The sequence below is a fragment of the Dendrobates tinctorius genome, unplaced genomic scaffold (assembly GCF_039654945.1).
Source record: "Dendrobates tinctorius isolate UK_male_01 unplaced genomic scaffold, ASM3965494v1 ptg000083l, whole genome shotgun sequence".
NCBI classification, from domain to species: domain Eukaryota; kingdom Metazoa; phylum Chordata; class Amphibia; order Anura; family Dendrobatidae; genus Dendrobates; species Dendrobates tinctorius.
Genome location: NW_027361751.1, coordinates 32,675,099 through 32,687,822, shown reverse-complemented (window position 1 = coordinate 32,687,822; position 12,724 = coordinate 32,675,099). Strand labels below are relative to the sequence as shown.

Genomic DNA, 12,724 nt, shown 5'->3' with positions numbered 1-12,724 from the left:
ATCAGAGTATTTCTGATTTTTGATTTTGATATCTAGCCTCTCAAACTCACCTCTTCCTCTCTCTGACCACAACCTACTTACAGTCTCTTCCCTCTCCTCCTCAGGTCCACAATCCCCACATCAAAAACTCGCACACCCTCGCAGAAATCTTCAACACCTCGATCTACACTCACTGTCTGAATCCCTCCTCCCTCTTACAGACATAAGTTCCCTACACAATGCGGATGCCGCTGCCGCTCTATATAACACCACAATAGCTGTAGCTTTGGAATCAGTTGCTCCTCTCAAACATACCAAAACTCGCAAAATCAACAGACAGCCCTGGCACACCAGTCTGACCAAAGAACTGAGGCGGGCTTCCAGGGCTGCTGAGCGGAGATGGAAAAAATCCCACTCCAATGAGGACTTCATCACATTCAAACAGTCCCTCACTACTTTCAAGACCACACTCGCTGCAGCAAAACAAACCTACTTCTCATCTCTCATATCCTCCCTGTCTCACAACCCTAAACAGTTATTCAACACCTTCAATTCTCTCCTCCGCCCCCCAGCACCTCCTCCCTCTCCACTCATCTCAGCTGAAGACTTTGCCTCATTTTTCAAGGAGAAGATTGATAACATCAGGCACAGTTTTGGTCAACAACCCCTAGTGCCCTTCCTCCTACCTGCCCTGCCCTTCTCTCCCAAAACCAACTTCTCCACCATTACAGAAGATCGACTCTCCACTCTACTCTCAAGATCACATCTCACTACCTGTGCACTTGACCCGACCCCATCCCACTTCATCCCAAACCTCACCACAGTCTTCATTCCAACCCTAACCCATCTCTTCAACCTATCACTAACAACTGGTGTTTTCCCCTCAAGCTTTAAACATGCCTCAATCACACCTATCCTCAAAAAGCCCTCTCTTGACCCATCCTCTGTATCTAGCTATCGCCCTATATCACTTCTCCCCTATGCCTCAAAACTACTGGAACAACACGTCCATCTTGAACTATCCTCCCACCTCTCTTCTTGCTCCCTCCTTGACCACTTGCAATCCGGCTTCCGGCCACACCACTCCACTGAAACTGCCCTAACTATGGTCACCAATGATCTACTAGCTGCCAAGGCCAAGCAACACTACTCTGTCCTCCTCCTCCTGGACCTGTCCTCTGCCTTTGACACAGTGGACCATTCCCTATTACTACAGACCCTCTCTTCTCTTGGTATCACAGACTTAGCCCTATCTTGGATTGCATCATACCTAGCAGACTGGACATTCAGCATCTCCCATTCGCACACCACCTCCTCACCGCATCCCCTATCCATCGGAGTCCTGCAGGGTTCAGTCCTAGGGCCCCTGCTCTTCTCCGTTTACACCTTCGGCCTCGGACAGCTCATAGAATCTCATGGCTTTCAGTATCATCTCTATGCTGATGACACACAGATCTACATCTCTGGAACAGATATCACCTCCTTACTAAACAGAATCCCTCAATGTCTGTCTGCTATTTCATCCTTCTTCTCCGCTAGATTTCTAAAACTTAATATGGACAAAACAGAATTAATCATCTTTTGCCCATCTCACGTGACCCCCCCAACAGACCTATCCATTAAAGTAAAAGGCTGCCCACTCTCTCCAGCCCCACAAGCTCGCTGCCTCGGGGTTATCCTTGACACTGATCTCTCTTTCAAACCACATATCCAAGCCCTTTCCGCTTCCTGTCGACTTTAACTCAAAAATATTTGACGGATCCGTACATTCCTCAACCAAGAATCTGCAAAAACCCTAGTCCATGCCCTCATCATCCCCCGCCTTGACTACTGCAACCTCCTGCTCTGTGGCCTCCACTCTAACTCTCTCGCACCCCTCCAATCTATTCTTAACTCTGCTGCCCCCGCTATTCCCCGGCCTCTCCCCTCTGTCAATCCCTGCACTGGCTCCCCATTACCCAAAGACTCCAGTTCAAAACCCTAACCATGACATACAAAGCCATCCACAACCTGAGTCCTCCGTACATCTGTGACCTAGTCTCCCGGTACTTACCTGCACGAAACCTCCGATCCTCACAAGATCTCCTTCTGTACTCCCCTCTTATCTCCTCTTCCCACAATCGCATACAAGATTTCTCCCGCGCATCCCCTCTACTCTGGAACTCTCTACCACAACATATCAGACTCTTGTCTACCATGGAAACCTTCAAAAAGAACTTGAAGACCTACCTCTTCCGACAAGCCTACAACTTGCAGTAACCACCGATCCACCAAACCGCTGCACGACCAGCTCTACTCTCGCCTACTGTATCCTCACCCATCCCGTTATAGATTGTGAGCCCTCACGGGCAGGGTCCTCTCTCATCCTGTACCAGTCGTGACTTGTATTGTTTAAGATTACTGTACTAGTATGTATTATGTATACCCCTCCTCACATGTAAAGTGCCATGTAATAAATGGCACTATAATAATAAATAATAACAATAATAAAAATGATATATGATCATGTCCTAAAATGGACACTGTACGGGTGACATGCTGCACATGGGGAGGCTATGTGGTGTCATGCTGCACATGGGGAGGCTATGGGGGGTGACATGCTGCACATGGAGAGGCTATGGGGCGTTATGCTGCACATGGGGAGGCTATGGGGGCGTTATGCTGCACATGGGGAGGCTCTGTGGGGCTAATGCAGTATATATAGGGGTGCTGTGTGGGGCTCATGCTGTATATATAGGGGTGCTGTATGGGGATCATGCAGTACATAGGGAGGCAGTGTGGGGCTCATGCTGTATATGGGGAGGTTGTGTGGGGCTCATGCTGCATATGGGGAGGCTGTGTAGGGCTCATGAAGTATATAGGGAGGCTGTGTGGGGCTCATGCAGTATATAGGGAGGCTGTGTGGGGCTCATGCAGTATATATAGGGGTGCTGTGTGGGGCTCATGCAGTATATATAGGGGTGCTGTGTGGGGCTCATGCAGTATATATAGGGGTGCTGTATGGGGATCATGCAGTATATAGGGAGGCTGTGTGGGGCTCATGCTGTATTTTGGGAGGCTGTGTGGGGCTCATACTGTATACAGGGAGGCAGTGTAGGGCTCAGGCCATATATGGGGAGACTGTGTGGTGTTCATGCTTCATATGGGGAAGGATGTGTGCAGCTCTTGTTGCATAAGGGGGAGGCTGTGTGGGGCTCCTGCCGCATATGAGAGAGGCTGTGTGGGGCTCCTGCCACATATGAGAGAGGCTGTGTGGGGCTCATACCGCATATGGGAGAGGTTGTGTGGAGCTCAAGCCGCACATGGGGGAGGCTGTGTGGGGATCATGCTGAATATGGGGGAGGCTGTGTGGGGCTCATGCTGCATATGGGGGAGGCTGCGTGGGGACAGAACCACCATCAGGGCATTACTGCCCTGACTGGCGTATGGGGCCCAATAAGCAGAGGGGGCCCGCATCTCTTCTGCTCACCTGGCCCCAGCGGCAGGATTCTGCTGGTGCAGTAACTAAACTTCGAGATGCAGGTTCAGTTAAACTCTATTACCATGCAGACCCAATCGGAGGCTGGCAGCTGACATCAGTGTTAATGTCACCAGTGTATGATGTCATTGTCATTCGCCAGCGAGTTCGCGGTTGAAATGTCTGGAGGAAACATTGCCGCTGGACCATGGCCAGGTAAGGAGAATTTTTTTTTATTTTTATTGAAAGCGGCAATCTGCAATATGTTTTGATTGCAGGATGGAGACACATGGACCATGTGTCTCCATTCTGCCCCATCTGTCTCCATCCTGCCCCATAATCCTGCACCATATGACATGGGGCAGGATGTAGACATATGGTGCAGGATCATGGGCAGGATGGAAACATGAAGCAGGGTGGAGGCATGGTGGAAACACCTGGTGAAGTATAGAGACATGGTGTAGGATGGAGGCATGGGGCAAGATGGAGACATGGGGCAGGATGGAGACATGGAACAGGATGGAGACAGATGAGGCAGGAACATGGTGCCAGATTGAGACAGATGGGGCAGGAACATTGGGCAAAATGGAGACAGATGGGGCAAGATTGAAACAGATGGTGCAGGATCATGGGGCAGGATGGAGACAGATGGGGCAGGATCATGGGCAGAATGGAGACACATGGTGCAGGATCAGGGGGCAGGATCATGGGGCAGGATGGAGACACATGGTGCAGGATCATGAGGCAGGATGGATACGATGGAGAAAGATGGGGCAGGATCATGGGGAAGATGGGGCAGGATTATGGGACAGATGGGGCAGGATCATGGGACACATGGGGAAGTATCATGGGACACATGAGGCAGGATGGGTAGATCATATGGGGCAGGATGGAGACAGATGGGGCAGGATGGGGAGATCATATGGGGCAGGATGGAACATCACATGGAGGCAGAATGGATACTCATGAGGCCAGGATGGGAGAACATATGGCTGGAGCCAGGAATGACACAAATGGGGGCCAGGATGGGGGATAATATTACTATAGGGGCTAATTAATGGATATTATTACTGCAGTGATGCATTTATAATATTTTTTGAGGATATTATTATTATTATTATTATTTATTCATATAGCATCATTAATTCCATGGTGCTGTACATGAGGATATTGCTTGAAATGGGAGGGGCGGTCCTGTTACTGTGCAGAGCAACACAATGTTGCCTTTTTTTCTTTATCTGGTGTAGTGTAGAATTTGGGAAAAAATTAAGCAATGTGATCTGCAAGCAGTGCTCTAGATAACTGTCATTTTCTGCAGAGACAAGCCCTGGCTGGAAGTGATGGCAGTCTGTGCTGGACGAAGATGAATAGCGAAGATGAAGGACTTCACCTAGAGACGTCACTGGTGAGTCAGTATATTACCTGTACACTGACACTATGCACTGTATACTATATACAGAGGTCCTGTGTACAATGTCACTAGTGATCACAGTATTACCTGTGCACTGATACTATATACAGAGCTCCTGTGTATAATGTAATTGATCTCTGTATAACCTGTACAGACACTATATACAAAGCTCCTGTCTATAATGTCACCAGTGATCACTATTACCTGTACACTGATACTATATACTGAGCTCCTGTGTCTAATGTAACCAGTGACCTGTGTATAATGGCACTTATGGTGATATTAGTATTGTGTTTTTTACTAATGATCAATATTGTAGTATTTGGTCACTATGTGGTGGTAATATGGTGTCTAGTCATGGTGTGGTGGTATTTGTTCCTTGTATGTGATATTATTGGTCATTTTAAATATATAAAAATATATCTAAATTGTATTGCATAATTTAACAAATGTTTAATAAGTTAGAGTAGAGTAGGTTCCGGCAAGAGAAGTCTATCTACCTTGTCGTGGTGGCAGACAAAAATCTTTTGGCCAAAACAAAAGCTGCTGGTTATGTTTGTGATCTGGTGATGGGAACTGTTAATGTGTGACTGATGAGAAGTGTAGTTTTTCCAAGAGAGGGCAGTGGGACTGTGGTCAGTTTGAGGGGTGAAGGCAGGGCTTGGCAAAGGGGGCCCAAAAAATTTGATAGCATGGGGCCCTGAAATTCCTAGTGGCAGCCCTGGGTGGGGCTCATGCCGCATATGGAGTAGGCTGTATGGGGCTCATGCTGCATATAAGGGAGGCTGTGTGGAACTCATGCCGCCTATGGGAAAGGCATTGTGGGGCTATTACAGTATATCAAGGGCTGTGGTGGTGCTCATACGATATACAGTAGGGGCTGTACTCGGGTTCAAACAATATATAGGGGGATGTCAGCATACTTAATTCTGCTCAATATTAAGTGATACAATTAATATTAATATAATTATCAGTAATATAATAAAAAAGATGGCAGAGAAGTCTGCTACAATCAGTTGTCTTACAGCCATAAACAAGACGGAGTATATGGCTAAGCAACCACAAAAGATTTTTTTACATATTTATAATTATATTATAAGACAAAATAGCCCCCAGAGTTGAATTTTGTAAATTCAGCTGATGATACATCTAATGTATATTTGTTTGACTCTCAATGTCCCGGCTGATATTTACAGGAACAAACTTCGAAATGCAAACAATATAGTATTGTAGTAGGGTACTAGAGAATATCTATCACCTTTCTACCCAAAACAAGATGGCACATGGCGAGACAGAAGGGAGAGGAATCTCTGCCACTAGGGAAGGATACAAGGGGCATCCTTGATACTTGCCCTACGCCACCCCGATCTCCCTAGTGTCCCTATACGGGTTCTTTCATCCCGTGCTGCGATCGCGTTCCTACCTTTGGTTTACCCCAAGTTCCATCCTGACTTGTGAGTAGGACAGCGGGAATGCTATTCCTTCTCTAATGTTAAGACACAGAAGGGAAACGGGCAGGGACAAAAGAAAACCGCAATCATGCAAAAACAATCTCCAACAATTGAGTATGATATAGGGAAGGAGAGAGTGAGGCAAACCAAATAGGAATAGAGCCTAGGAGACTCACACACAAACCAACTACATGTCAATTTCTCCTTAAAAAACAACAAACCTCTGTTCCTTTCTCAGCTCACTCCTCAAGCTCCAAACCAGGTAGTTGCAAGCTATCACTGTCAACAACTGAAGCTTAGAGGAGAAGTGATAAACTCAGAACAGCTGAGACAACTCAGGCAAGAGAGCTCCTGGAGACAAACATGACTGTTAACCCTTGCAAGAACAGAGCAAAGAAAACCTGAACTGCTAATAGGAAGGAGAAGCTGTCCTAACCAGATGTACAGATGGACAGATGTATATGTAACCAGACACGTTAAGTCATTTCATGTAATTGTTGCCTATACCATAATTCACTCTCGTATCCCATCTTTGAGAACATAGAAACATTACTACTTACGCTTTTTCCCCCTGCATACAACGGACTGTTTTGTTTATTCATGATGTTTATTATTCAGAAATTACTTCAGGTAGACATTCAGACAGCCGTCATGTAAGCGCTGGTGGGGAATAAAAAAGCCATATTAGTGATTTTGAATTACTAGATGATATCAGCAATTCTGTTGGTGAAGAAAAGTTAAAATGACCAAACGCCAGGAAATTAAAGGCCTAGAAATGAACGAATAAATGAAACAAGAAATATAAATTCCGTCTCTGTTTGTGAGTCTACATAATTTTTCATATGATCCTGAAATAGTCAGTCTTGTATAAATCCTGTATTTAATCTCATGCTGATCATTTCCATCTTCAGCTGGTAGCAGAATGAACTAAGGGTGAAAAGTCATAATAATCTTTTGCCCTATTGCCCAGTTGGGATACTTCTGCTGCAGCCTGTTATCTTACAGCCACATACAGGACAGTGAAGAGAAGGCTACAGATGTGTTTCTTAGACGCACCGCAAGAATTTCTTTCTATACTTTTCAGTTGTAATTCTATAATGGGACAAAGTATGATCGAATTAAGGAAAGAGACTGAAATAGAAATTTCTGTGATTTTTTAAAATATTTTGTGCATTTTCTAGTGTTCTTTTCAAGGAAACCTGTCAGAACAATTTTAATAATAAAGCTACTGGTATGGGTGTATAGGTTCTAGAAAATAATAAAAGTAATAACTGTACTGAAAAATAAAGCTCTGATGCCATATACAAATTTGCTTGAAAGTGCACTGGAGGTGTGCCAATGCACTCACATGGTGCTAACCCCCCCAGCACCCACCAATATACTTCAAGCCTAATTTGCATGTTGCTATAAAATTTGATATCAAAGCAAAAATCATTGGATTACTGCTAATATCTATTTGTTTGTATTGTTCTGCGACCTATACAGCCTATAAAGCCATACCACTAGTTGCAGGGTATGTCATATGCTGGATTTTTGATTTTGGCTTACGAGCTTGCATCTTTGCCAGGACATGATGGTTGTGATTATCAGCCATCTTTGGCCTCCATCAACCACGTTAGGGCTGTTAGCCTGTCAAATACTGCTGTCAATCTGTGACAATGGCATTTACAGCATAGGCGGGGGGGCACCATTCTATTTGCTCATCAGCGCTCCCATGATGTGATCGTGGGGCGCCAATGCGTTGCCATGAAAGCCAGAATTCTGCTATACAGCGGTGGGCTGTGTGGAGTCTCAAATCCTGGTATGTGACCTTTCCTTTGCAGCGGTGACCTTGGCCATTCATTGAACACTTGTTTCCAATATGTGTATAGGTCCTGTGTGGCCATTTTCTTCCACAGGGTCTATTCATCTACTATGATGACAGGTCTGTTTGACCTATATACTGACAGTCTGGTTATTAGCTATACATCCATCTGTTACTTAATGCTGGTCTATTTGACCACAATTTACAAAACAGCCTGCTAGTCACCATTTATTTATCGTAATGCATTCGCCATGTTGTATATGGGCCCTATTGCAAGTGGTCAGGGTCAATGCTGTATGTACTCTATATAACTCATTTGCTGGCCATGTATATAGACTTTTGCATACAATTGTGATATTATAAACTTTTGGAGCCATCCCCCACTTCTCCACCGCTATTTTTACAGACATTGTCACTTTTTAGCCTGTGTATGCTGCTTACCTGTCTGTCCTAAATAAAGATTTTTCACTTTGATATAGAAATATTATTTTTGGACTTTTTTGCATTGCGTTTCGTTTGTGGTTGTTTTAGTTGATTTGCAGTGTGTCCTACACTGTCCTAAACATTAGCTGGACCAATAATGTATATTTATCATCTTGTATGATTTAGTTATTATTTTGCTTGGATTTTTCACCTTTTTGTGTTGTCAATTTGCTTCACAATATCATTATTAGGCATTGACTCATAAAAATTGCTGGTAGCTAAGAAAAATTAAAATGGCAATATTGCTGCCAACCAGTAAAAAAAGGAATATTTGTATGAGTAATTTTTATTAATATAAAACAATATTATCCAGTAATTTACTGAAATTTAATCAACATACCGTATATACTCGAGTATAAGTCGAGTTTTTCAGCCCCCTTTTGGGGCTGAAAAAGACCCCCCTCGACTTATATTCGGGTTACGGTGCCAACTTACCTGGTCCCCGTCATCTTCGCGGTCCCAGTCATCTCCGCGGTCCCCGGTGTTCGTCTGCGGTCCCCTGCAGCGTCCTGGCGGCGGCGGCGGGTGATGATAGGGCCGCGGCGGCGTTCAAAATCTCTGCGCGCCGCTCTCTCCCATCCTCCGGCAGTGACGTGCAGGGGGCGCGATGAAGTGGAAAGCACGCGCCCTCTGCCTGAGTCACTGAAGAGCCGGCGACGCTCAGGAGCAGCTGTCATCAACGTAGGTGAGTATATAGTGTTTTTTTTTTTTTTTTAAATTCCAGCAGGGGCAGCGGCAGCAACATGATAGGATTACCAGTAATCCTATCACTTTTGGTGGCAGCACTACGGTATTTGGGCCACCATTCACTGTGCAGCATTTATGGGGGCATACTGTATGTTGTGCAGCGTTATTTGGGCCAGCATTCACTGTGCAGCATTTTGGGGGCATACTGTATGTTGTGCAGCATTATTTGGGCCAGCATTCACTGTGCAGCATTTTGGGGGCATACTGTATGTTGTGCAGCATTATTTGGGCCACCATTCACTGTGCAGCATTTTGGGGGCATACTGTTTGTTGTGCAGCATTAAATTTACCAGTATCTTCGGCAATTCCCACACTAGACTTATACTCGAGTCAATAAGTTTTCCCAGGTTTTTGAGGCAAATTTAGGGGGGTCGACTTATACTCGGATCGACTTATACTCGAGTATATACGGTAATAAGTTTTTGACAATGTTCATCATTTCTACTTTTGCCAGTTTTGATGATTTTGTAACAGATTTCCTGGACTGTATAGTAAAATCCCAGAGTATTCGTGACACTTGCTTCGCAATAAATATAACAGAAGCCATACTCCATGTCATTGTGCCCCTGGTATCTGTCATTGACAGCTTTGCTTAGTATAGCCATCCTTTCGGAAGCAGCTGCTGCAGTAATCAGAAATTGAGCTTTTGTCAGCTCTCAGCTAATAGATTTATTTTTATCTCTAAAGCTGCGGAATAAAATGTTCAATTTTGGCAACAATAAAAAATAACTCTCCAGTCTATACTGAGGAGTCTCAGAGAACAATTTCATATCCCCAAAAAAGCAGGAAAAAATAAATTAAATTAAAAAAATACTTTTTTATTGTAAATGTACTCAAATCCCCGATAGGTCAGGATGAGGCAATCTTTTGAAATTTAGTTCCCCACATTGGCTGAATTTTACTCCAAAGTTTAATTTGCAGCAAGTCAATTCCCCACTAATCAAAAATACCGCAGCCTTTAATTGCCCCCCAAAAACATACATGTCACTATTCATTTTTCACCATAATTTTTCTCACTGCTCTGCTGTGGCTTTCTCTTCCCATCCTTATGGCTCAGCTGTAAGCTTTCACTATCCAGATTCACCACAAGACGGGTGCTGCATTCCCTGCCTCTGCTTTCATGCAGACTAGGATAGTTGAAGATGGCTGCTGTAAGTATAATACTAAGGTCAGGGAACTTTTATTAGTGGCACTACTCCAGCACTGAAATAAAAAGAAATGCTGGAGTGGTGCTTTAAAGGGAACCTGTCAGCAGGATTGTGCTCAGTAGCCTACAGACAGTGTCAGGTCAATCCCATTATACTGACTAAAATGATACCTTGGTTGATATAATCTGTCTGGTTTTTGTGTAATCTTTATTTGCAGTTTTCAGATAATGGTATGCTCGTGCTCTGGGGCGGCCTGTGCGCGGGGCTATGGGGGGACTGTGGGTGGGGCTTTATGTGGTGTTCTGCTGACATATTCATCTGTATGGACTTATGACAAGTCACTGATCCCTCAGTGACCTGCCCTCTATTTTACATACTGCATATCTTATTGTTTGAAAAAATTACATGTGCTAAAAGTACTTATTTTTGGCAATTTTTCTTCTTTTTTTTAACATGTTACAATCTGCATTAAAGAGCAACGATCGTTTTAATTAATATTTCATAAATCAATAGTGCACATGCAAATAAGAGACTTTGTAATATATCTTATCAAAGAAATTTGATTCTTTCTCCTCCTGGACTGATCTTTCACCATCAAATAAATGGCAGAATCGGTAAAATTGGTATTCCGAGAAGACAAGTTTTCCTATTACTAAGATAGGAGATGTCAGCTGGGGCTTGGAGAGAGAAGTGAGGAAAAGGCCTGGATCACACTACCGTGTGTGATGCGAGAAAATCGCACAAGACTCTCGCATCTACACCTGGCGCTACCGCCGGCACTCAGGACCGGAGCTGCGACTGCATAGAAATACATGCAGCCGCAGATCCGGTCCTGAGTGCCGGTGGCAGTGCTGGGTGTTGATGCGAGAGACTCGTGCAAGTTTCTCACATCACACACGGTAGTGTGATCCCAGCCAAAGAAAGGAGCTGGAAGCAGACACCGACCTGCTGCAAGTTCTCCCAAAGTAACAATTACTGTTTTCATAGAATCTTAAAGGCACCAACTGCCATCTTCTGTATCAGTAATAGGAAAGTCTGTATTCACTGAAGAAAGATTTTATCAATGAATTGACAATTTTGAAAATGAATGATCAGTTCAAGGGCAGAAGGAAGCCAATTTTGCTTATAATATATATTACAAAGTTTCTTATTTTCACGTCATTTTTTTAATGAAAAAAAAAAAACAATGGTAATTTCATATAAATAAAAATTGAAATCTTGCAATTTTTACACTGAATGCTAGGCCCTTTTTAGACTCCCACTTCCTTTTCTTTCCAGAAATAACCTGTACATTAAATACAGTAGTCTATCTTTTGTATTGAAGTGTCTAATGAGGCTGTGCAAAGGTCACGTCTAGCTGTAAACTCGTTCAGAAAATATAGCAAGAACAAGTATAAAAAGGAGCCAGTGGCAAATGTGAAAATTGCAAGATTAACATTTTTTTTGTTTTTAAAGATCGCAAAATTGAAAAAAAAACACATGATGCAGAATGATGGTTTAAACAATTGTTTATCGACAACAATTGTTTAAACAATTTTCTTTGCCTTTAAAGAGAGACCGTTTTCTACCAAAGTTGCAACAAGGACACCCAAGTCAAATCCTGCTCTACAATGATGAGGGGCTAGAATACCATTCTTAGGCTCTGTGCACAAGTAGCGGAACTCTCGCGAAAGTTACCGCGAGAATTCTGGAATTCCATTCCGCTGGAAAATCGCATTATAAATTCCCGCTATTTTCCTGTGGAAAAACTAGCGATTTGCAGGCGTAATTAGCTTGCAGAATGCTAGTGTTTTCCATGCGATCTGTAGCATTGCTTGAAGAACTGATTGACAGGTTGGTCACACTTGCAAAAATAGTGTTTGACGAGTGTGACCAACTTTTTACTATTGAGGCTGCCTATGCGGCATCAATAGTAAAATATATAATGTTAAAAATAATAAAAAATGTTGTTATATTCACCTTCCGGCATCCCGCGCAGGCTTCCCGGGCCTCAGCGATGCTCCCGTTCCCAGTAATGCCTTGCGAGACCTTAGATGACGTCACGGTCTCGCAATAATGTAGCGGTCTCATGAGGAATAGGGACCGCTACATTATCGCGACATCACCAAAGGTCTCGCAAGGCATTACTGGGAATGGAAGCGTCGCTGAGGCCCGGGAAGGCTGCGCGGGATGCCGGAAGGTGAATATAACACCATTTTTTATTCTATTTTTTACAGGGATATGGTACCCACAGCCCGGAGGACA

General features: G+C 43.9%; 1 protein-coding gene across 1 annotated transcript in view; it reads right to left on the bottom strand.

The window, feature by feature from the left end:
* LOC141097194 (3',5'-cyclic-AMP phosphodiesterase 4D-like) overlaps nt 1-12,724 on the bottom strand; it is an 895,493-nt gene that overhangs the window by 497,150 nt on the left and 385,619 nt on the right. Inside the window, exon 2 of the mRNA XM_073584296.1 lies at nt 6,859-6,958. Coding sequence (XP_073440397.1) covers nt 6,859-6,900 — 42 coding nt within the window. The 5' untranslated portion in view covers nt 6,901-6,958. The remainder of the gene's footprint in view (nt 1-6,858; nt 6,959-12,724) is intronic.